Raw genomic sequence first — 22343 nt, 5'->3', positions numbered from 1 at the left:
AGCAAGAATATGAAATAACCTTGTCAGTACCCACAGTTGACGAGTTTTGATTCAGTCACGCGAAACAGAAACGTTCGAGTGGCATCAGTACAGGAATATAATAACCCCAATTATTTCCTTTATTGGCTTGTGCCTCTGACTTCTCTACTCTAACAGTAAATCTGCTCTCTGAAATATGCCATTGGAAACTTTGTGTCTTTGCCAGCGATTATCACCCAAACCACGTGGAACAAAAAGTATTCTCAAATAATTTATTTTCCAGCTATTCAGTGTCTCACTTTTCTGAGTAACGACAAATAAAAATTCCAAATATAACTATCTGCTTCTAATGATTTTTTTCTTTAATGGTAAAACGCAGATTATTGTAATTTACAACATAAGTATAAAGAGCTCACAATTTTAAAATATTGTATTGATAGTGAAATTATTTCAAAAACATTTTTTTAAGAAAATAAAGATTTTTTCGTTATCAATTAGAAATATATATTCATTTATTTTTATGCGCAAATATTTTTACGTTAGTCACAAACATTTCTTATATTCTAAAGAAGTAAATGGGTAATTCTAGGCATTTAGAGATTTAAGAGGCTACTTTTTTTTTTTTTTAAAGAAATATTTGCGTTCTAATGATTTACCCAAATATTTAATTTTGTGGGCCATTTTCAACGAGTTGTAAATAACTCACTATTAGAAAATGGAATCGAGTTGGGGTAGAGTGGGATTCGAACCACGGACCTTTGGCCCGTGAGTCCGAGACACTAGCCACAGCACCACAACCCGATTTCAAACTTAACACACAGTATAACATTCACCGTTTGGCCTATCTTTTATCATCCATATTTCTTTCATCTGTTGATTTTTGTCAAAGTCAAAGAAAGGAAACGTTTAATGATATGCGTTAAATTCATCTGACTGAATAATTTCATCTACTAGGCAACGCGCAACGTCTGAAGACATATTTCTCAATTTTTGTACTTCTTCTTGGACCAGTTGGTTTAATCAACAACCAGCCAACGGAATATCATAAGCCATGTAAATGTTTCTTTCTCTAAAATGTTCTCCATCTTCGTTGTAATAAACGTTTATTTCAATCAAAAGAACAATTATTTATGAATCCAAAAATAAGTATAAATAAAAAATCATAGGCAACAAAAACATTGGCATCAGTGTTTGAAAATGTACATCGATAGAAACTGTCTCAGTTGAATTTCAAAAGGTCTTTAAATCCTTTTTTTTAAAATAATGTATAGATTAAAAGTTAACACTTTGATCACCGGCCGAATTCACATAGAATTTACCCTGTGCCCGGCCCATTTTTGTGAAATTTCATGCTTTGTGAAGGGTTTCTTAAAGTGTCATAATTATGAAAATACTGGGTTAAACCAATTCAAACTTCTAATATTTATTTGAAATAATTAAATAAGTCATTATTGTATGATAATTTTGCCTACTTTGGCCTTTATGGAGAGCCACATTGCGCATTGCAATTTTCGCGCATATACAGGGCCTCACTCCTTTTTATGTGCTTTGTATCCCGGAGCTGTGTAAACACGTGATTATAAAAACCATGCATTGTGTCTCGGTCCTGTGTTTTTACGTGGTTACCAGCAGCAAAAAAGTACTAATAAAAGTCTCTAGATGTCAATAAAACGCTTTTTTAGACAGCTGGTAAACCACGTGAAAACACGGGACCGGCACACAACGCTTGGTTATATAATCACGTATTTACACGGCTCCGGGATACAAAGTATTAAAGTAAAGGAAAGATTCCAATTATTACAACTCAAGAAGTATAAAAAAAATAAGGTACTATACATAAATACCTCTATGATAAAATATAACTTTAATATATTAAAAAATACTTGAGTTTATATTATTTACTCAAACATTTATTTTTTTAGACCTTTTCCTAGAAGCCGTTAATAACTTGTGCTGGAAAAATGTAAATCGAGTTGTGGTAGAGTAGGGTTGAGCCTTTGACCTTTAGCCCGTGAGTCCACAATACTACCACGGGACCACAACCCGGTTTTATATTTCATTTTATTCCAAAATTGCTGGGTACATAAAACTAGCATCATTATTTTGTTATAATATTTAATAGAGTCTTTGTAGGTGTACAAAAAAACCATTGAAAAAGCATAATATTAAAACATTTTGGTTTATCAAATTATTGAAAGATGTGCGATGATCTCAACTTCCAGTTGTGCCCTTATTTATTGACATATATACCTGTACCTACTAGTCAAGTAAAAAATAGGCAAAACATATTCATATTTAACCATAACCGATGCTTCATTAAAATATTATTAATTAAAATACATGATTATTATATTAAAACATCACTGGCCTTTATTTCAATCATATAAGCTTAATAAATATAAGCTTTTTCATATTGTATACTATTTTTTTCAGTTCAAACTTTTAAAACTCAAAGTTTTATAGTAAAATAAGTGCATAAAATATTTTTTTAATACATTGGTGTAAACAAAAAAATACAGAAATAAAAAATATGTTTTTTTTTCCATGCTCGTTTTTGATTTGTTGTAATATTTTTTTACGTTCGAATAATAGCAGGTTCGAATAAAATTGGAAAATTCGAATAATTTTTTTATAAAGTAATCAGATATTTTTTAAGGACATTCAAAGTTTGGTAATTTTCAGGTTCTTAAGAATTTTCGAGTTTCACGGCTATTTAGAAGTACATAGTGGGTGGCCATGAGATCAGCAAGCAGACGAGTAGAAGTGTGCGGGTCTCGGGGATTGAAGAATGAGCATCTCTTGCCCAACACTGCGTGTTGTATTCTGTCTACCGTCAGCATGTATCTATGGCTCGGTACCTACGGAGTATCATGTCCACGCCACACTCAGTTGGCTAACAAAGGCGATCTCCTCTTCATTGTTAAAAATATTTACATCATCTTTCTCTCAAAGAACGTTAATTTGTCCTCATTTCGGATGGGTAACAATTAAGATGCGAGTCACTGTACTCAGATCCCTCGGCAAAACATGGACATTCCGGAAATCGTCTTCGTTTTTATACTTTAAAACACACTTTATTTTCTGAAAGGCAATCTATAATCGTAGTAATTCAAAATTGGAAGCTTTTCATTGATTCCTTTAGATTCCAGTACAAGTTAATAAATCAAAATAGTTTTATAACTACACTAGAGATAAAAAATACTGAGTTATGTAAAAATATAATATATAAAACATCCACTATAAAAATCTTAAAAACAAAATTAAAGATTGGGGACATGATTTTTTTTATGGATGATAACAAACTAATTAAAATATTTTCATTTATTTCCTATACAATCTGAATTCGGAACATATAAAAGAGTTCAAGAGTAACTTGATATAATGGCACGCATGGAGTGAACTTCGCTGAAAACACAATGCATGAGCGTTACAATAAATACTGATACTAAAATTACGATTTTCGCTCATTTACAATACAATAAATATTTTTGAAAACATAAAAAATGTCAAATTTTAATAAACCACAGATTTGTATAAACTCAATTTATATATTCACATATAAAAGAAACAGAGGAGGAAAAAAGTGAGAAAGGAACATTGATATTTAGGCATTTGCAGAGCTTACGACTAATTATTGGCTTCAGTGATCATTTTACACATTGTATAACATTCACCATTCTGCCTATATTCCAACATCTAAATTTTTTCAGCTATGTAAATTTTTATGTAGTAAAAGAGCTTAATCCTCTATTTATGTGGGTGGAATTCATCATGGTGAATTATTTCACCTATTGCGCAGCGCCTGAAAATATTTTTGAATTTTTATTTATCTTGTTATAGGAGTTGGATTAATTTACAATATTCAAAGCATGTTTAAATGTTGTGAAATGTGAAGACTAACAATGGATTCCTCTTAGGGAGTTATCAAAATTGATAATTATTTCTTAAAAATGAGAGTCATAGCATTTACAGGGCTCACGATCAGTCATGCTTCTCAAAAATATTTTTCCTCTCAAGAAAGAGGAAGATTGCAACAGCAATAAATGGATCTAGCCTTTGCCTACAATCATTTATTTCAATCATATTTCCCACCTGCTGATAAGCCTCTAAAGAAGAGGCTTAGTCAGTTATTCCTTTAAAAAAAATATATATTTATAAATACTTAAAATATTCTAAATTTATACGAGTACTTAATAGTTTTATTCCATAAATATGTATTACCAACTATTTATCTGTATGATTTTGCTAAAATGACTTAAATTCGGTATTTATAGATGAAGATTACCCTCTTAAAGACGATGCTTGGGAGAAAGGTGTGGCCTCTATATGTTGTAATACGATTTTCCATATATCACTTTGGAGCAGAACCCATAATACCGAGCTGTGACAAAACATTTGATTTGACATTTCAAGTAATATTCCATACTTTATAAAAATGAATAGATCAATATTTTACACCGCCTTAATAGATGTTTTAAATGACGGAGTTATAAATCTTTACTGTGTTAATGATGAATATCAATAGCACAAAAATATTGAAGATGAATTTGTTTTAAGGAAAAATTTATTTAAATTCAATATTTTTGGATGAGGTTGAAATTAAATATTCATTTAAAAATCTCTTTTTACACTGGAATATTTTAAAGCCCGTTTTTATTTTCATAGTTCTACATCATGAGACTGATCATCTTACCTTTATTCAACATAAATGATCAAGATACGCTACGATTGGTGTACCAATGCAATGCCCTATACACTATTAAGTGCGGAAAGGGAGCGATGATGATTTGTGTATTTTTCTAACATTTTAAAATCGTTGAAGAATGTAAATATAAGAATAAATATGGATTTTATCGGCGTCTCCATTTCCATAGCTTTAATTAAAGGTTCAAAGAATTAAGTTGGACATTAATAATAAAAGTTTAAATATTTTTTTACATATTGTGTATTTTGCATTACAATGTAAATACATATTGTAAATTATTTTTCATATTCACATCATTTACAAATAATTACAGTTTTTGTTACAGGTAATTTACAGTTGAATTTTAGACATTTTAATTCAAACGAAGATCCTTAATAAATTTCACTCCTTTAATAAAAAAGAACGTACTATTTTTAGTAGACATTTGAATCACTCTGGTGGTATACCATAAATTGAGAAATATAAGCATACTTATACATTCATACTTTTGTATATTTTTTTGCATTTATAAATACATTCATTCATTTGAAGGCACATTGCATATGAACAAACATTGCGTTTTTAATAAAGTTACATACAGTATCGTAATCCATAAGACATTGCCTGGGGTGGTATTTTGAATCTTCTTTACCCCTTAGAGAGAGATTCATATACGGAATTTCATTTTTTGCATGCGTCTATATTTTGCTTCATATCTGGCCACACTGATTATAAAACGTCAAATAAATATGAACACGTGAAATCAAACATGATGATTTTCATTTAGAACATTATCGTGACCTCAAGCATTACTCAAAACACTCAATCAGGTTGAATTGACCAAACCGCATTCATTTTCTCCGTTTTAAACATCATATGAAACAAAGTATCGTCGTGTTAAAAAAATAAAAACTCCCAAATAAACCACTCCCTAGGGAGTAGAGAAGATTCAGAATCCCATCCTTGGTCGACTAGTACTAGTGAACTCAATGTGTCTAAGTAATCACGCTTAAGTTCTCATAGATTTCGGTACAGTTAATCCATATCATTGATAAAATTAAGTTCTGTTATCTAATATGTATAATCTCTAATTAGTGAAATAAATATTGGTCGATTGTGTCCTAGATCGTGATGCCGTTTAAGTCAGTCGTCATTGGGAGAGGTGTGATTAGTCAACATCAGTTAGTATCTGTATCCGCCGTTTCCATTTCCATTTCCATTATTTCCTGGTCTTGCTGGGGGTACGTATTGGTTGGATGGACCGCCGGACGGGTATCCGTTTCCTGCTGGGTAGCCGTTTCCGGGAGACGCTGAAAAATGATGCATCGGCGTCGTTTTAGCAGTATGATGATAAACTGTTTTCGTAAGATATGCGAATATGATATTTGGCATGAGTTTTCAAGAACAGAGATGGATACCGTTAAAAAAAGGAAATGTGAAATTCAACGCAGTTATGTGTCCTATCACTGCTGTTTTTTATTGGTTTATTAAAGACATTTTATTGTATCTTCTTTTATTGAAATTGCACATCAAATAAGGTAAATATTTTTTAAAAATCCATTTCATTCTATTCCAAAACTTGCCCATAAAATATTTAAAACCTTCTAAGATGCTTTGAAATTATTTGATTTTTTATAAGCAAATGTAATTGAAATTGAAATGTAAATGACATGCACCGTGGCGCAGTTGGTTAGACGGCTAACTGCAGTTTGTCGGGAATTGAAAAAAAAAATTTAGAATTAAAAAAAATAAATTAAAAAAACTGTGAGACTGGCATCGTGGGTTTGAACCCCACCAGTTGCAAGAAACAAATCCAAGGAATTTTTTTTTTCTCAATTGGTTTGGGTGTTGTGGTGTATTATTCATTGCTTCCTTCCATATCCTCTCTTTCCTACCTGCTGACAACCCTTTGAAATAGAAGCTTAGCGGGTTATTAGTTAAAATTTATTTTTTTAAATTATTGCGAATTTAACTTCTCGGTAATTTGACTGAAATATACTTTAGCCATGGCAGCTTCTTCAGCAGCATTTTGTTGAAAACATACGAGGGCCTGCTCTTATTTGATTTGTCGATAATTTGACTGTGAGATACTTTACCTGTGGCAGCTTCTTCGGCAGCGTTCTGTTCCAGAGCTAATCTGATAGCCTCTGGGATAGGAGGGGGAGTGGGAAGATGGTCTCCCTTGGGCTGGAATCCATTTTCGTCAGCGATGTAAGTAACCGTTATGATCTTTCCATCGGGTCCGGGGTACGAAAAGGATCCTGAAGGAAAAACAACAAATGTTACCAAAAAAAAGTATCGTCCTTTGCATTGAAATTTAAATCTCAGAGTAATAAAACTCTAGAGAAGCCCTTAAGCTCTATTGCATAGAACAAAAGCGTTTAAAACTTTCGGCTTGGTCAAAACCAAAGTTTAGTTTTTAATTTAACAACAGACGTGTAATGGACGGTTTCGGTTAGTGCTCGCAATGTTCAACCCAAGTACCTCAGCCCGTTGTATTGCTGTAATCTGTATCTTATTTCGCGGTCAATAATCATAGAATGGTTTTTATCCGTATAGGCGACTCTATCAGTGGAGTTACTAAGGTAAAAATACATAAAATAATATTCGAAGTACTAAATTTGTGATTTCCCATATTGAATATTATAACCACATATTTACCTTGCATTGTTATGCGGTGTTCCGTTACAATGTTTTGACTTTACACAAAGTAAATACGTAGTTATTGTAAAATACATTTCTGTAAATTATTTTTCCCAATTTAAAAAAATTAAACATAGCCATTTAATATTTTTTAAATTAATTATTACTTTTTAAAGTAATAAGAATTAATTAACGGCATTCTTGTTAAGTTAAATATTTTTAAGAAATGTTAATCACTGGCATTTTCGAATTCGAAAAAAAAAACAAACATAAATCAAATTGGGAGTTTTTTGCTGCTTTCTTGCCTAAAAGCGTATTTTATTAAAATGTATTTAACTACACATTTATGACAAATAACAAATCATGTACTTATGAGTTCTTTTAGTAAAAGTGGTCATTTTGTGTGTTTTTTATTAATAAAGGAGAGACAAAGGTCTATGAACAAATCTAAGATTAAAAAAAAACAGATGTCTTCTCCGTTTAATACAAACAACGAAACCGGTTATTAGAGATTTTCGGTAGCTTATTGGAAAGGTTATTCGTCGTAACCCTTGTCCCCGTTTCCAATCGGTAAATGTGCATAGTGCACTATTATGTACACACATATGTGCATCGGTATTACTGCATACTACACAGATGAGAAAGGTACCTACTTTGTACCCAGGTAAGTCGTATGTTCCCTCCACATGCTATATATGGCTAAAACATACTTTTAAACCGTGTTCATTCTAATTCACTACAACGTAATTTATATGTTTAAAAATGATTACTCTATACGTGTCGCTTAGTTTTATTCATTTATTCGTGTTCGTATAAGGCAATTTATAAAATTTTAATAACTTTTAGAATTTTTTAATAAAAATTGAAATATTTCAATGCCTTCTATTACATTTATTTCTTTAGGCAACTCATTATACAGAAGGGTCGACCGATAACTTTTCTTTCCGAATTTTGAAATGATACATATTAAGGATGTGTTTTAAAATTTAATTTTTTATCAAACTTCGAGATACGTTTTTTTCACAGAATTTATGGCCAGACTATAAATATCAATGTTGCATTCTTGGGGTATATTTTATCTCCCAATATTTGAATAAATTTTTTTTAGCGATATTTCATTTATTCACTTTTTTAAAAGACCATTTTGAAATATTTATCAAATCATATTTATTATAATTATTTACTCTCACATAATTATCTTTTGATATATAAACTAGTGCATCATCAGCAAATAGTCGGACTTTACAATATTTTGGAGATTCGTCATTTATGATAATATTGATTATTAGTATATTGATACTGTCGTCATTGGCGAAAATACCGTTTTTGTCAAAAATCGAAAAATTTCTTAAACCTAAGATTATGTTTTACAATAAGAATCAAAACATTTAATATGTAGTAATGAGCAGTAAAAAAAATCAGAATGAAAAACAATATGTTTTGTGAGCTTTGAATTTTTTTACGCAATATATATATATATATATATATTTATATATCTATCCATAACAAAAAAAAATATGTAGATATGACATATACAATGATTTAGTCTTTAGAAAAAATTGACGTACTGTGTTTTTACTCACGATTATTTGCGGTTATTTTTTACGCTTGCATAAAGTTGATAAATACTTAAAAGTATCCAGTCTCAAAATATGATCTACAAATAATTGCCTTTTTACTTATGACGACAGTACAGGTCCTAGCACGGAGCCTTGTGGTACTCCTACATTATTTTATATTGGATCTGAAATAATACTATTGAGTTTCGATATTTGAAATCTGTGATTTAAGTAGCTTTAAACCGATTAATGGCATTTCCTCTTATTCCAATTGATTTTAATTTAACTAATATTTACGCTATTTTAAAATTTAGAATCACCGATAGTAGATATTTACTTTTAAGAGCTGTTGAATGAATGGTTTTTTCTAAATCCATATTATTATTTAATAAAAATATTCATTTTGTCCAGAAAGTCGACAAGTCGATTTTTTATAATAAATTCCAACTGTTGTTTATATTTTGGAAACGCGTTGATAAGTCAGAATTCCTCAGCTTAAAACAACGTTATTAATCTAACGCTCATTAGAAATTATAAATATATTTCATGGTTTATTTTTTTGAGAATTTAGAGTGTATTTTTTAAGAATCAAACTTTTTTATTAGTGCTCAAACTTTTAACCGTAGGCAAAATCAATAATTTACTAAATCTCTGGATTTATTCAGTATTCGAATGTATGAACATAATCTTATAACCTCAAATGGTTTACATTGACTGTAAAGACCACAACATAAATATGTACATTTTAAAAATGGTCCATCTGAAACAAATCGTTCAGTTACCCAAGAGCAGTTACTGAATATCTATTACCTATTGACAGCATAATTCAGAAGAACATAAAAGATACTTTGAATGAAGTCCATTTATTCTATTTACATATTCTCAGTACATTTAGCTTGTAACACTTTCACTCATTGTCTTAACACTTCCTGCATTTACTCTACCTACTTCTAACTATTATGATAATATAATATTGCGTAATTAGGACAATTTAGTGGACTAAGTTTTGAATGATACTTTTTGAAGAGAAGCTTAGATATTAATAATAAACATTACAAAAAGCTGATCAATTTTTAACGAAGCATTTAAAAAAAGAAATAGTTGCGTTTTTATAATTTACCCGAATATTCCAATTTTACTGAACATTTTTAACAAACTGAAAATAACTCTATACTTGGAAATTGGAATCAATTTGTCAAAGCGAGTTTAGAACCTCGAACCTTGCTCTTCCGAGCCCGCGACACTAGTCACGGGTGCACAACCCGAAAACCACTTTAAGAATAGAATATGGAAGTCAAGACTTGTGACCTGTCATTGTCTGATTTAAATGGTAAATAGCATTTTGTGTAAGAAATATGTTTCAAACATAGTAGGAATATTACAATATTTTTAGTTACTCCAAATGTTTGTAGACAAAAGGCTAGATTACCCCCTGGGGAGTCATTTGGAAAAGTGGAAAAGCAATGTCATTACTCAACAGCATCTCTTCGGATATCGACATCTTTCACATTAGTGAAAAAAGGTTCAGAGAGGATAGCATCCCCTTTCTTTAATTGCTGGGTATTTCTATTTAACCATATTTGTGTATTTGAATTTAAGTATATATTTTTTTGTGTTATGTATGCATTGAAAATTTTTTGTAATGTACTTAAACGTATAAAATAAAGAAATTGAAACTAAGATTCAAAAATTATAACAGGGACGGAGAACATTTTAGAGAAGGGAATATGGAAGTCTAGGCAATTACAGGGTTAATGTTGAATTTTTTTCTTGTCAGACATGCTATAATAATTATTGTGGAGAAGAAATTATTTTACTTTCGATCTTTATTTTCTAGTAAGTGTGCATAAGGCGCTGTATTAGTACACGAATTTCAGCGTATCTTGATAAAAAAATGTTACATGAAGGTAAGATAATTAGTCTCACGATTCAGGTACCAGTCTAGGGATTATTAAATATTCTAGTGTTAAAACACCGTTTTCAATAAATATTTCATACCAACCATGTCGGGAATCGAACCCGAGATCTCTAGCATGATTGACAAACGCGCTGATCATTACACCACGAGGCCGTTAAGCCGAAAAGAAAACTAAGCGCAAAGTTACGGTGAATTTTTTTCTGGAAACCTATTAATAACAAACATTAATTACTGTCCATACAAGCCGCATTTGACAATGATTATTATTTATTTGGTTTTATTTGGAACATGACCGGTTTTGTAACTTTTTATTGTTGTGTAAGTGAAAAAGGTCTGCGATAAAGATTCACCTACCTTTTTTATTCTGCCCACACATGATAACATTATATTGTAATCGAAAACAAGATTATGATACCGTCCATAAGTTGATGTAATATAGCTATGTGTATAATGTATAATATAACTTATGTCCCCGTCTTCACATATTTATTTATGGACATCGGTAAGATAAATTAATTGCCTCACTTAACGCCACCTCTCAGGCATTATTGCAAAAGTAATGTGTAATTAATATCAGTACTTCTAATAACATGGATTTTTTTTAAACAATTTTCAATTAAAAAGGGTCTATAAAAAAAAAAATTGCTACTTGTTGGTAGCATAAAATATATTTTTAAATTTATAGTTTTGAATTCCAGTGAAAAGGTCCGTTGTATTGGCCACGCCCCTAATACGTCACGATTTAGGTAAAAACAAACGCTGTTTGTGACCGTTTAAATTTAAATAGAACATCGTCACGAATTATAACTTCACAATTATCGAGGCCAAACATGTCGCGTTTTTGTTGGGATATATTTTTTTAGGAATTTCTATTTTAAAATCATGCTTGAAAACATTTATCCACAACATCCATATTGATTTTGAATAAACAATTAATTTTCCTAAATCCATTTCATGTATTTTTATCTATGTATGTGATATTTCTCCATTGCAACGAGTTATTTATTACGCATTAACTGATTCATTTATTTGTTTTAGTTTCACACCCACGATACACTTAGTGAAAGTAATTTATTATACCGACTAAACAAAAACTAAAAGCTTCAGTTTATGAAGCTTATTCAGGAAATATTAATTTCAGTAATGATTCAAAAGGATATTTTTTTCTACTAAATTCATGAACAAAACAAAAAAAAATAAAAAAATATTTTGTCATTTTTTAATGCAACGTTGATTCTTTGTTTTGGTTCAATCATACGAGTATAAGTCCAAGGACAATATGTACATTATTTGTTTTTAGTAAAGTTAGACTTTTTTTCTAAAGTAAAGCCATAAATTTTAACGACCTTAAGATTGTTGAGTTGAGTTGCTTGAGTTAGTGTAACTAACTCTGGTTGAATGCTGATTTTATAATAGTTTTACTCATAAACTAAAAACATCTCTAGGTTACTTGCATTTTAAAACTTGCTACACATTGAAGGTAAGCAAATTTAAAAAAAAGAATTAAAGTACTTTTCAGAATTCAGTGTCAGATAAACTTTAACCGGATTGTGGTCTCGTTGTAGTGTTGTGGGCTCACGAATCAAAGGTCCGAGGCTCAAATTCCACTTTACCACAATTCGGTTCCCATTTTAACAACACAAGTTATTTACAACTGTTATGAAATGGTCGGAAAAATGTAATATTTGGGTAAATAATCAGAACTCAACTCACATCTACTTATAAAGTTCAACAATGATTACTTACCAACAGCCGATTGGGCTTCCTTTTCAGGGTCTCCTTTATTTTTCAATTCTCCCTGTTCTTCTACTTTAATTCCATTTTCAGCCTCGTAACTAAAAAGAAAATTTATAGTATCCATTAAAAATTCGTTTTTATTAAATTTATAGTATGTAAAATTGTGTTTTAAAATACATGTTTATTTGTACGTTTCTGTATTCAGGCATCAACATTATTTTTGTGCAAGCGTTATTGTTTTTAAAGAATTCTGTACAAAATTTTAAGAGAACCTGTCGGAAAACTCACGAAACTTCTTCAAACGATATTCTAATGCTGAGATTCGCTAGAAGTTTATGTAATGGCGTCATCCGTCGTTTCATTAAGCGTCGTGGGACTACTTTGGTAAATATTTGTTTATGTCTATATTTATTATATTATATTGTATTATTAAAAATACACGTAAAAAAATAATGACAACATAAATAACTGAAATGAATTGATAGAAAAAAAAGTCCCTTTTTAAATTGTACAATATTTTGTGTCTATCCAAATTTTTGAAGTCGAGAACTAGATTCAACTACCATGAAAGTTTTTAAAATTAATGTATTAAAACATAGATGAGAACATTTTATAGACGGTAATATAGAAGTCTAGGCATTTACGGGGCTTATGACCTTTCATGGACTGCTTTAAGTGGCCACTTTACACACTGTGTGGCATTCACTATTCTGCCTATGAAGAGCTTTAACTTTTACATCAAATGGATCCACATGTGGAAGAATAACAAATTACAGCAGAGATGGATAACATTTTGAAGAAGGGGATATATAAGTCTAGGCATTTACAGGGCTTATGACCTGTCATTGGCTGGTTTGAGTGGCACACTGTGTAAAATTCACCATTTTACTTTAATCTTTTATTTACAAACATTTGGACAAACTCATAATATTGTAATATGGAAGAATTGAAGGAATATTATAGATATTCAAACATAGGCAGAGTGGTGAATGTTACACGGTGTGTACGTCGGTCACTTAAACCAGCCGATGACAGGTTATAATTCCTGTAAATGCCTAGGCTTCTGTATTCCCTTCTAAAAAGTGTTCTTCAATTCTGTTTTAATATAAATTTAATTAAAAGCAAATTTAAAGAATTTTTTAGAACAAATGTAAAAACTGCATTCAATTTGAATTAGTATGAATGTATTATTATTTTCTGTTTTTCTATTTATATCCTATGTTTTTTTTTCTCCTGTACTTTTATGTTCAAAATCACTACAACAGTGAACCAAAATAAATAACTATAACAGTGCAAGTTACTCGCCAAGCACAAGAGTTAGTATCTTTTTTTGGAGAGTTACAGTTATAAAATTTACTATATGTATAAAAGTAGATTTGTGTAGATGAAAAAAAACATGTACCATTTAAGAAAAATCTTAATAAAAAATAAAAAAATAAATATCACTTATTACGTTCGGCTCTAAGAACGTGGACTCTTAGGAACAAAATGAAATTATGTGCATTTGTTCTGAGATTGCTCTTACGTTTATATTCTTATTGCATACGCCCCTTAGAGAACGAATGGAATAATATGACAAATACTTTGTGCCGTCCTTTTCCATCAAAGGTGTTGTTAACCCTTGGTGTTGAGATTGTCAAACGTAGTACCTACCTACTAATAATCCTTTCACTGTAATTTGATTAAATTTATGTATGTAATAACCTTTAATAAGGTGTATTATGTGACGGACGTCGGAGTAACGAAAGTTAAATTACTGATACGGAGACCCGCTGTCTTTAAAATGATTTCGGGTATGTGGAGGAATGTATCCTCAGTAAGAGAGCTAACGCATTGACAAACAGACAAACATGAGAGCCTGGATTTAAATTCCAGCTAGACCAACTTAAAAAGACACGCTCATTTATTTATGACTATTTAGTGATAATAAATACAGTTTTTTTAATTTTTAGTTGAGAAAAAAAAATGAAAATATTGATTTTCAGTGTGAAAATTTGTTCAAATTGTTCTCACTTCGAATTTAATCACAAAACAGTTTTAATGAGAAAATCGTGTAAAACCTTTCTCGTGTTCTAAAACGGAGTCGTGTCCATCAATAGAAAATATAAGGTCTTCTTGTTTACTTCACAATAATAAATATGAAGTTAGTACAGATCGTAAGTCAAATATTACTGATTAATGTAGAATATAAACCTATGTTTATACTAACGATCGTGTTAATTTATTATTTATTTATTTACCTGTATTTGTAAGAGCCATCGCCGTTGTTCTCGTTGGTTTGTGATATGATGGCGACCGGGGGGCTCGCGGGGCCACCGCCCGGAGCACTAAGCCCGGAGCCCCCAGACTGGTCGGCCCCCGAGGGCGGCAGGTAGGTGTTCTCCAGGCGCCCGGCTACACAGGACGCTACCAAACAGGTGAACACGATCTGGAAAAAGACGGCAGTTGGTTAGGATGATATTCCGAAAGAAACATTTACGTTTTTACTCAAATATTTCCGTTTTCGTCTACTTTAAACTCTTGCAAATAACCGTGTTAGGAAAAGGAATTAAGAATCTCTTTTCTACATTCAGCGATACTACGGAACCGCAATGACTTATTTTTCATGAATGCATTTGGTTTAGATAAAAAATTACAGATAAATCACAATGAGAGGGTGCCGAGTTGATACTAAAATAACAACGTACAATAATCATTTTTAGGGTAAGATAACTTTAATAATGCCAGTCCAGAAACAATCGAATACTCCAGTGTAGGACCACCCTTTAAATCAGTGTTCACATCCAGCCTGTCAAGAATATAAAATGGGACCTCAAGTATTGTAGGCTTATCAGCCCACCACACACTACCAATGCCGTAGCCAGGGTACGCAGGCAAAGTCCCGTGCCCTGGAAAATTTGTGCCTGCTCTAGCCAGAACTTGCTTCTTTTCAAAATCTAATTAATTTGAACATTTCTTATAATAAGATATGAATATAACTTAATGAATTAACTAATTTAATTATAAACTACCATGTTCTTAAACGTTATAGATATTATCTATGAAAAAACTTTATGTAAAAGCTTTGTTACTATACGCACGTAAACATTATTCTCTACCTTCCGTTACAAATACAAGAGTTACTAGTTACTCCACCCTGATGCTGCAAAAAATAAAAAAGGATTCGGTCAAAGAGGATTGGCTTACTACTTGGTTAAAGTGTACAATCTACTTCCATTATCCATTAGGACAATCAGTAAGTTCTCTTAATATAAAATTGCTATTAAGAAATTTATAGTGGAGGTGGGTTGCGCACGAATCAATGAGTGGATCAAGCCAAATAGGTAAAATGTGTGTACTGTTCATGAAATTTGTTCTATTGGTCTATATAAATTGGTTATTTTTTTTATGATTATTTTAGTTTTTTATTGTTTATTATGTTAATGATAATTCGGCTAATTACATTTTTTTATTGTTATTATTATGTTAACTTTCTTAAATAGCTAATCTTAGGCATGTTTCACATTTTGTAAAATGTTTCCCTCGGCACGGGACCCCAGTGAGGGAACATTAACAAGTATAAAAAAGAATATACATAATGTAAAAGTATAAATAAATAAAGTCGGTCGCGCAATTTATTAATTTTTTTGGCTGTTTTTGAACTAGCATTTTTTGATTTTTTTTATTAATAATTATCATAGTATTATTTCATTTTTTGCACTATCTTGTATAACGCTTCCATTTTAGCCGTATATATTACGGGACATCACTAAAATGTTTTTCCAGGCAGTCTTTTTAAATATGTATTGGTTGCAGATAAACTGAACTTGTAATTGAAGAAGTAGTAATCACATGACATTGAGAATACCTTGCTCCAGGTAAAAACAATATTTTTTTAAAGGGAGAAATTAAAAACAAATTGAATCAAACAAAAACATAGTATTAAACTGGGTTGTGGTCCTGTGGCTAGTGTAGCAGACTCACGAATCAGAGGTCCAATATTTGAACCCCTCTGTGCTACAACTTGATTCCCGTTTTTAATAGTTAGTTATTTCTCAACTCGAACCCAAATATTGTTATTTTATTTTTTTATAATAAAAATAATAAGACGAAATTTTATGTTGCCGATAATGAAAGCATAGCACACGAACAAATTCAAATGTATGCAATTTAAGTACGGTCCAACGTCAGGGGTTCAATCTATCAAAAGTGCTTTCCTTACGTGAATTTTTTCAGTGCCCAAGATTCTATTTCACGCATTTTCTTTAAATTTTTTTGGCACCAAAGTACATTTGATCCGGTTTGTGCTTGATTTTGAAAATTGATTCAAAATCAATAAATATATCTTTTTCATTTTTATAGATAACTGTGAAACTGGCTTTACGGGTTCGATTCCCGCCATTTGCAAGAGAAAAATCTAAGAACAATATGTTTCTTTTTTGGGTGATACCGCGTGTGTTGGATTTGTTCCGACGTTTCGGCTACCATTGCAGGAGCCATCTTCAGGGTAAACTGAGTGAACACACACGGTATCACCCAAAAAAGAAACATATTGATAACAGTGACCGTGAAAACCTTCGCACCTATATAAATCCAAGAACGTTTTTTTTCTCAATTAGTCTAAGTGTTGTGGTGTATTTTTCATAACTTTTCATAACATAGCCTCTGAACGAGAGGCTTAGCCGGATATGCCTTAAAAAAAACAAGAGTTCGACTGTTCAACGATTATAAGGTTTATACAAATTATCATGTATGGTATTTAGTGGAATTTATTAATTGCGTGGTTTTTACTCATTTCCGCGAGCGAAACTAATTGATTGAAGTAAAATCTGTTTTTATTTATAACTGTTTAAATAATAACACAATTCTTGTTAAAATAGTAGAATAATATTATTGTTTAAAAAATATATATCTCATAATCAGTCAATGGGAATAAGTTTTTCTCTACCTCTGTTTTAATAATATAATATCGAATAAGTTTCCACTGTCCCTTATGATTAAATTTGTGTTGTTGGGGTATTGTATATTTTTCTTATTGAAACAATTTCACGTTATTTCTGTTGTATTCCTAAATTATGTTATTTTTATTCTAAGATCTAATATTTTGTTCAATTAATTTTGTGCACGGTGGATCTGATTTTTTGTATTTGTTTTATTTCTGGCTTATATTATCGCAATAAGGTAAAATAATAAAAAAATATTTCGTGTCATATTTGATAATTGGAAAAAAAAAACACTTACCAATTTCATGATGAAAATTATTAAACCTTTCTTTATGATCGAAGATTCCTTAAGTGCACTAGTTCCGGAGGACGAGACTAGAAGGATCGCTGGGCAGTTTAAACTGTATCGACTGATGATGCACTGAAGGATGCTCCAGTATTTATACTCGGAGATGTTCTGCACTTGTCTCTAAAGCCGATACCTATAAAGGTACATGAACCAGATACCTACCACGAGAGATACAGTTCACCCGATTAAACTACCAAGTACCTGTGTATGTGTGCGGCCCAATCGAGTTTGCGCCAATACACGCGTACAATTACTCCACAAATCGAGTTTTTCCTCAATATCCAGATTTTAGTGCTGATATTCACGGCTAACTTGTTGTTAAACGTCTCATTTTTGCAAATCGGATAAAAAGAGATTACCCTCGAAAATGAATCCCTCGGACGTATGTACATACATACTGATTACCTCATCAATACAATTCGCACGGTCAACATCCACACGGTTGATCGATATACAATATAATAACTCAATCTTGTTTCCAGAATTGTTCATCGTTCCCTTATTCGCACTTTTGGTACTTAGGGCACTGAAAACATGCTAAGCATTTGAGAGATCACAATGAACAATAATGAACATGCTTAAGTTATCGCAGTCGTAAGTCAACGCTCGTATCGGTTTCGTTTTTTGTTTTCCTCGTAAATAAATATAGTTCATTGGTGAAAAATTGGCGTTTACTATAAAAAATAATACAGTTTATTGCATTTGCAGAAAAGTAAAGAATATCTAATACAAAAAAGTGGATAGTAAATAACAATTACTATGGCGACTGTTTTCTTGACAATAAATATGCTAAATGCAATAAATAGCATTATAAATACTAAATAAATAAACAAAAATAGCAGCTTTGAAATATTTTCCATATATACACCGGTAATTACGCAACAGGATTATACGTCGCAAAACGTAAATATTCTGACATTTAATATTAGGTGTTCACGGTGTTGCATTGCGATCGCGAATACGATAAACAAGCATTGTAAAAAATTGTTATCACGTCGCTTATTAGCACGTCATTAGTTATTTGTGATTGAACTCCAGATATCTAATCAGGTACACTGAATTATTGCAGTGTGAAAACACCTTTTGAAATAGATATTTCCCTTCGACCCTGTCAGTAATCGAATCCGCGACATCATGCATGGTAAGTAAACGCGCTAACTATAAACTTCTTATTTTCGAACATTGAGTTATGTAGAGCTCCTCGAAAAAGACCCAAAAATTTGAATGTTTCAGTAAATCACGATAACAAAAATACATCATTAAAACATAAAATATTTACAATTTACTGTAGGTACGAGTATTTACAGTAAAACACAAAAACTTCTTCCAGAGGGGATATGGAAATTGCGCATTTACACTTTACGGGTCTTATAATCTCTTTTTGGGGTTTTAGTGATCACTTTACACACTTTGTCACATTTTTAATTGTGCATATGTGGAATAATCAATATGAATTATTAAATGTGAAATTATTTAGCGCGTGTGTGTGTCATCAATCAATGGACTGTTTATTTATTTACGTACATTATTTGAGACAATAAGTCCTAACTCCATGAGACAAAAAGTCCTGTGTTGAGATGGGACGAGCAATTATATGACACAGACACATGTATATCAGGATAGGATTAGAAACAAAAAAAATAATTATAAAAATATTTAAAAAAACATATATATGGCACATCAATATGGTAAACAGTAAACTCAAGCATTCGGAAAATCACCAAGGAGTTTCCTACTTAAATCCCTCCTACTAAGGAAAATCCAGTCCTTAACTCCTTTCTTGAAAATATTTTTTGTCCTTGAGAGCTTAATACGTTCTTCCAAAATATTGAACACTCTCGGTTCGAAAAATGAGATACGTCTCTGAGCAAAAGTCGTACGGGTTTTGGGAATGAACTATGAACCCCACATATCTAAAAGAACTATCCATTTCAGCTGAACTAGCTGAAACGCCTAAACAAGCTACATATAAATATATATCCTGTAATGAGAAACGTCATTATTCTTGTGAATTCGATGGACGCTCATTTTCAGTAGCAGGCGCCTGCGCCGATCCTATGGTATTGTTTGCTCTCAAGTTAAAGTGCAAAGATATTGGAGTGAAGTGGTATTTTAGAAATGAAACTTACAACCCGCCTGCTATCTTATTTATTTACATAAATCTTTATCACGGCATCATTATTTCCTTACCCACACTTTGCGATACAGGGAGTACCGGGTTGGCACTCCAATTGTAGCGCGTCTAAAACATTTTTGTCACACGGAAGGTAACCACTAAGCATGTAATCACTAAATTTGTAACGGTTATATTTCATCCTACCCCATTTAAGCAGCGCCTAATTAGGCACGGGTACGAATAATATTTTTTGGTACGTCAAAATTCCAGTATGGCAATACCACGACGGACCGAAATTTTCATCTTTAATGGTTGAGCACTAGTAATAGTTCTACATTATCTCTGGGTTGGGCGACACTGGTGAATGGCGTATGTTTTGTGATGGATTTGATCTGCATTTATTTGTTCGCCTCACTTTTTGCATTGTCTCACGACAATGCACAGAGCGATGCTGTCAACCAATAAAGGCACGATTTAATTTTTATATATAATTGCGGTTCAATTTTTATTGTAAATCTTTGAAATCTGTTGACATTCTTATATTTTATCAAAATTTAACATTTTTCACACTCCTCATAAAGGGACGCTACAATATGTGGTGAAATTGACTTTTTCAGGAATTTCACCTACGAGTAGCCATTGAGACAAAAACGCTTGTCTAGGGTTCTGATTTTTTTTCTCTCTCAGAACTGTACTTCATATACGTCAATCAACAATAATGAACATGCTTAAGTTATCGCAGTCATAAGTCAACGCTTGTGTAATCTCTAAGTCGACGCTTCTGTCGGTTTGTTTTTTGTTTTCCTCGTAAATAAATATAGTTCGTTGGCAAAAAATCGGCGTTTACTAAAGAAAATAATACAATACATTGTAAGGAGTATCTGATAAAAAAACAAATAATTAAATTACAATTACGTAAAGCCCTCACTTGGCTTTGGTCTTTTAAAAAGTAAGAAAATCGTACAATTTAACGACGTGCTTTAAAAATGGGACCATTAAAAAATTAAGTCTATCAACATTAGATGAAAATCACCGTCTACGGTTTTTAATATAAAAATACACTTTAACTTTTTTAAAATTCAATTTAGTTATCTAATGATACTGAATTCCACAGGAAAGAAATTGAAGAAAAAACACTTTTCAAACCCATTTTATGGAAAAATGTTTTTTTTTTTTTGTTGTTAAATTTAAAGTCTACAAGTACATTTTTAGTGAAAATTCAATATTCATATCAGCCATTTGACGGGATTGAAAAAGGGTTTTAAATAAACTATTTTCACCATTTTATTTATTTTTAAAAATCTATTATTGAAGGCATAACTTAACCTAGAATTTAAAAGAAATACTATAAATTTTATGTGATTTAAATTGCTCGTATTTTTTTTTAAACCAAAATATTTCTACATTTTTTTTTTAAATCAGTTTTTTTTAGATACATACTTTCTTACATGAGTACTAATGAACCTAAGTTTTATTTTAATTTCAAGAGGCGTAATCGGCAGGTCAAAGCGCAATTGTAATTACATATCCAAAATACCGCAGAAAATTATTATTATTCTTTCATATTCATGTATATTTTTTCAAACTTTTCGTGATTTTTAAAGAACGGCGTTTTAAAATGGCAAATCGTTGATTTTCTTACTTTTTATGAGGCTAGGGTATAAGGTATCACGGTTCCGGGACTGGCGCCTGACTGATCACCTTACCTTCCATCGGTGCTATTCTGAACCAACGCCATAGAAAACACTATTAGCTCGCGTATTTTGTATGTAAATACGCGAGATAAAAGCTTTTTCTACGGCTGCGAGAGCGCTTGATATATCACCCCATGTAACAAAAATTATCCAGATGCGGTGCAGTTGAAGTACTCGCGAGTAGTGAAATTATGATTATCTTCAATGATTTTAAATTAATCAAATCTACTCGCTAATCAAACGAACCAACATGCAATCATTGATTAAACACGAATATGCCATTAATGTGCCATTAAATGTTATACAGTGTGTAAAGTGGCCACTTAAACCATCCAACAACAGGTCATAAGCCCTGTACATGCCTAGACTTCCATATTCCTTTCTCTGAAATGTTATCCATCTCTGTTATGATTTGTTTATCTTAATAACTCCCCAGGGTGTGAAATCCAGTCTTTTGTATACAAATATTTGGACAAACTCAAAATATTGTAATAAAACCAATTGGTCTAAGCAGAAGTTAAAAATTTGACGATTGTTTTTAAGCGTTGCCTAGTATGTGAAATGATTCGATCAAATGAATATCTTCACAGCAATAAAGGTTTCAGTTCTATAACTTGACTAAAATCAACAGATGGAAAAATTGAAGATATATGGATGTTCATTCATAGGCAAAATGGTGAATGTTACACAGTGTGTAAAGTTCCCACTTAATATAATGTAATGTATTTATTAAGATAGTTGT

The 22343-nt window shown here is 31.4% G+C and overlaps 1 protein-coding gene across 1 annotated transcript; it reads right to left on the bottom strand.

The window, feature by feature from the left end:
- Positions 1 to 4908: 4908 nt before the first annotated feature.
- LOC148271904 (endocuticle structural glycoprotein SgAbd-2-like) lies at positions 4909 to 17895 on the bottom strand. Its single transcript, XM_088240779.1, has 5 exons — positions 17741 to 17895; positions 14761 to 14948; positions 12530 to 12618; positions 6760 to 6924; positions 4909 to 5973 (listed from the first exon to the last, which is right to left on the bottom strand). The coding sequence occupies exons 1-5, from the start codon at positions 17747 to 17749 to the stop codon at positions 5846 to 5848; spliced, it is 579 nt and encodes a 192-aa protein (XP_088096905.1). The 5' UTR covers positions 17750 to 17895; the 3' UTR covers positions 4909 to 5845.
- Positions 17896 to 22343: the final 4448 nt, after the last annotated feature.

This window comes from Micrasema longulum, unplaced genomic scaffold (assembly GCF_059751315.1).
Source record: "Micrasema longulum isolate JH-2025_06_02 unplaced genomic scaffold, ASM5975131v1 h1tg002592l, whole genome shotgun sequence".
In the NCBI taxonomy this organism is placed as follows: Eukaryota; Metazoa; Arthropoda; class Insecta; order Trichoptera; family Brachycentridae; genus Micrasema; species Micrasema longulum.
Note: the sequence above shows the minus strand (reverse complement) of the source record. Positions and strands in the feature narration are given on the sequence as shown.

Bases quoted from the DNA above. Each gene is read 5' to 3' on its own strand.
- LOC148271904 (XM_088240779.1), bottom strand. The intron at 6,925-12,529 runs GTAAGTAATCAT...TTTTTCCTTCAG, and splicing joins GGAAGCCCAATCGGCTGTTG to GATCCTTTTCGTACCCCGGA. The intron at 5,974-6,759 runs GTAAAGTATCTC...ATCATTTTTCAG, and splicing joins TGCCGAAGAAGCTGCCACAG to CGTCTCCCGGAAACGGCTAC.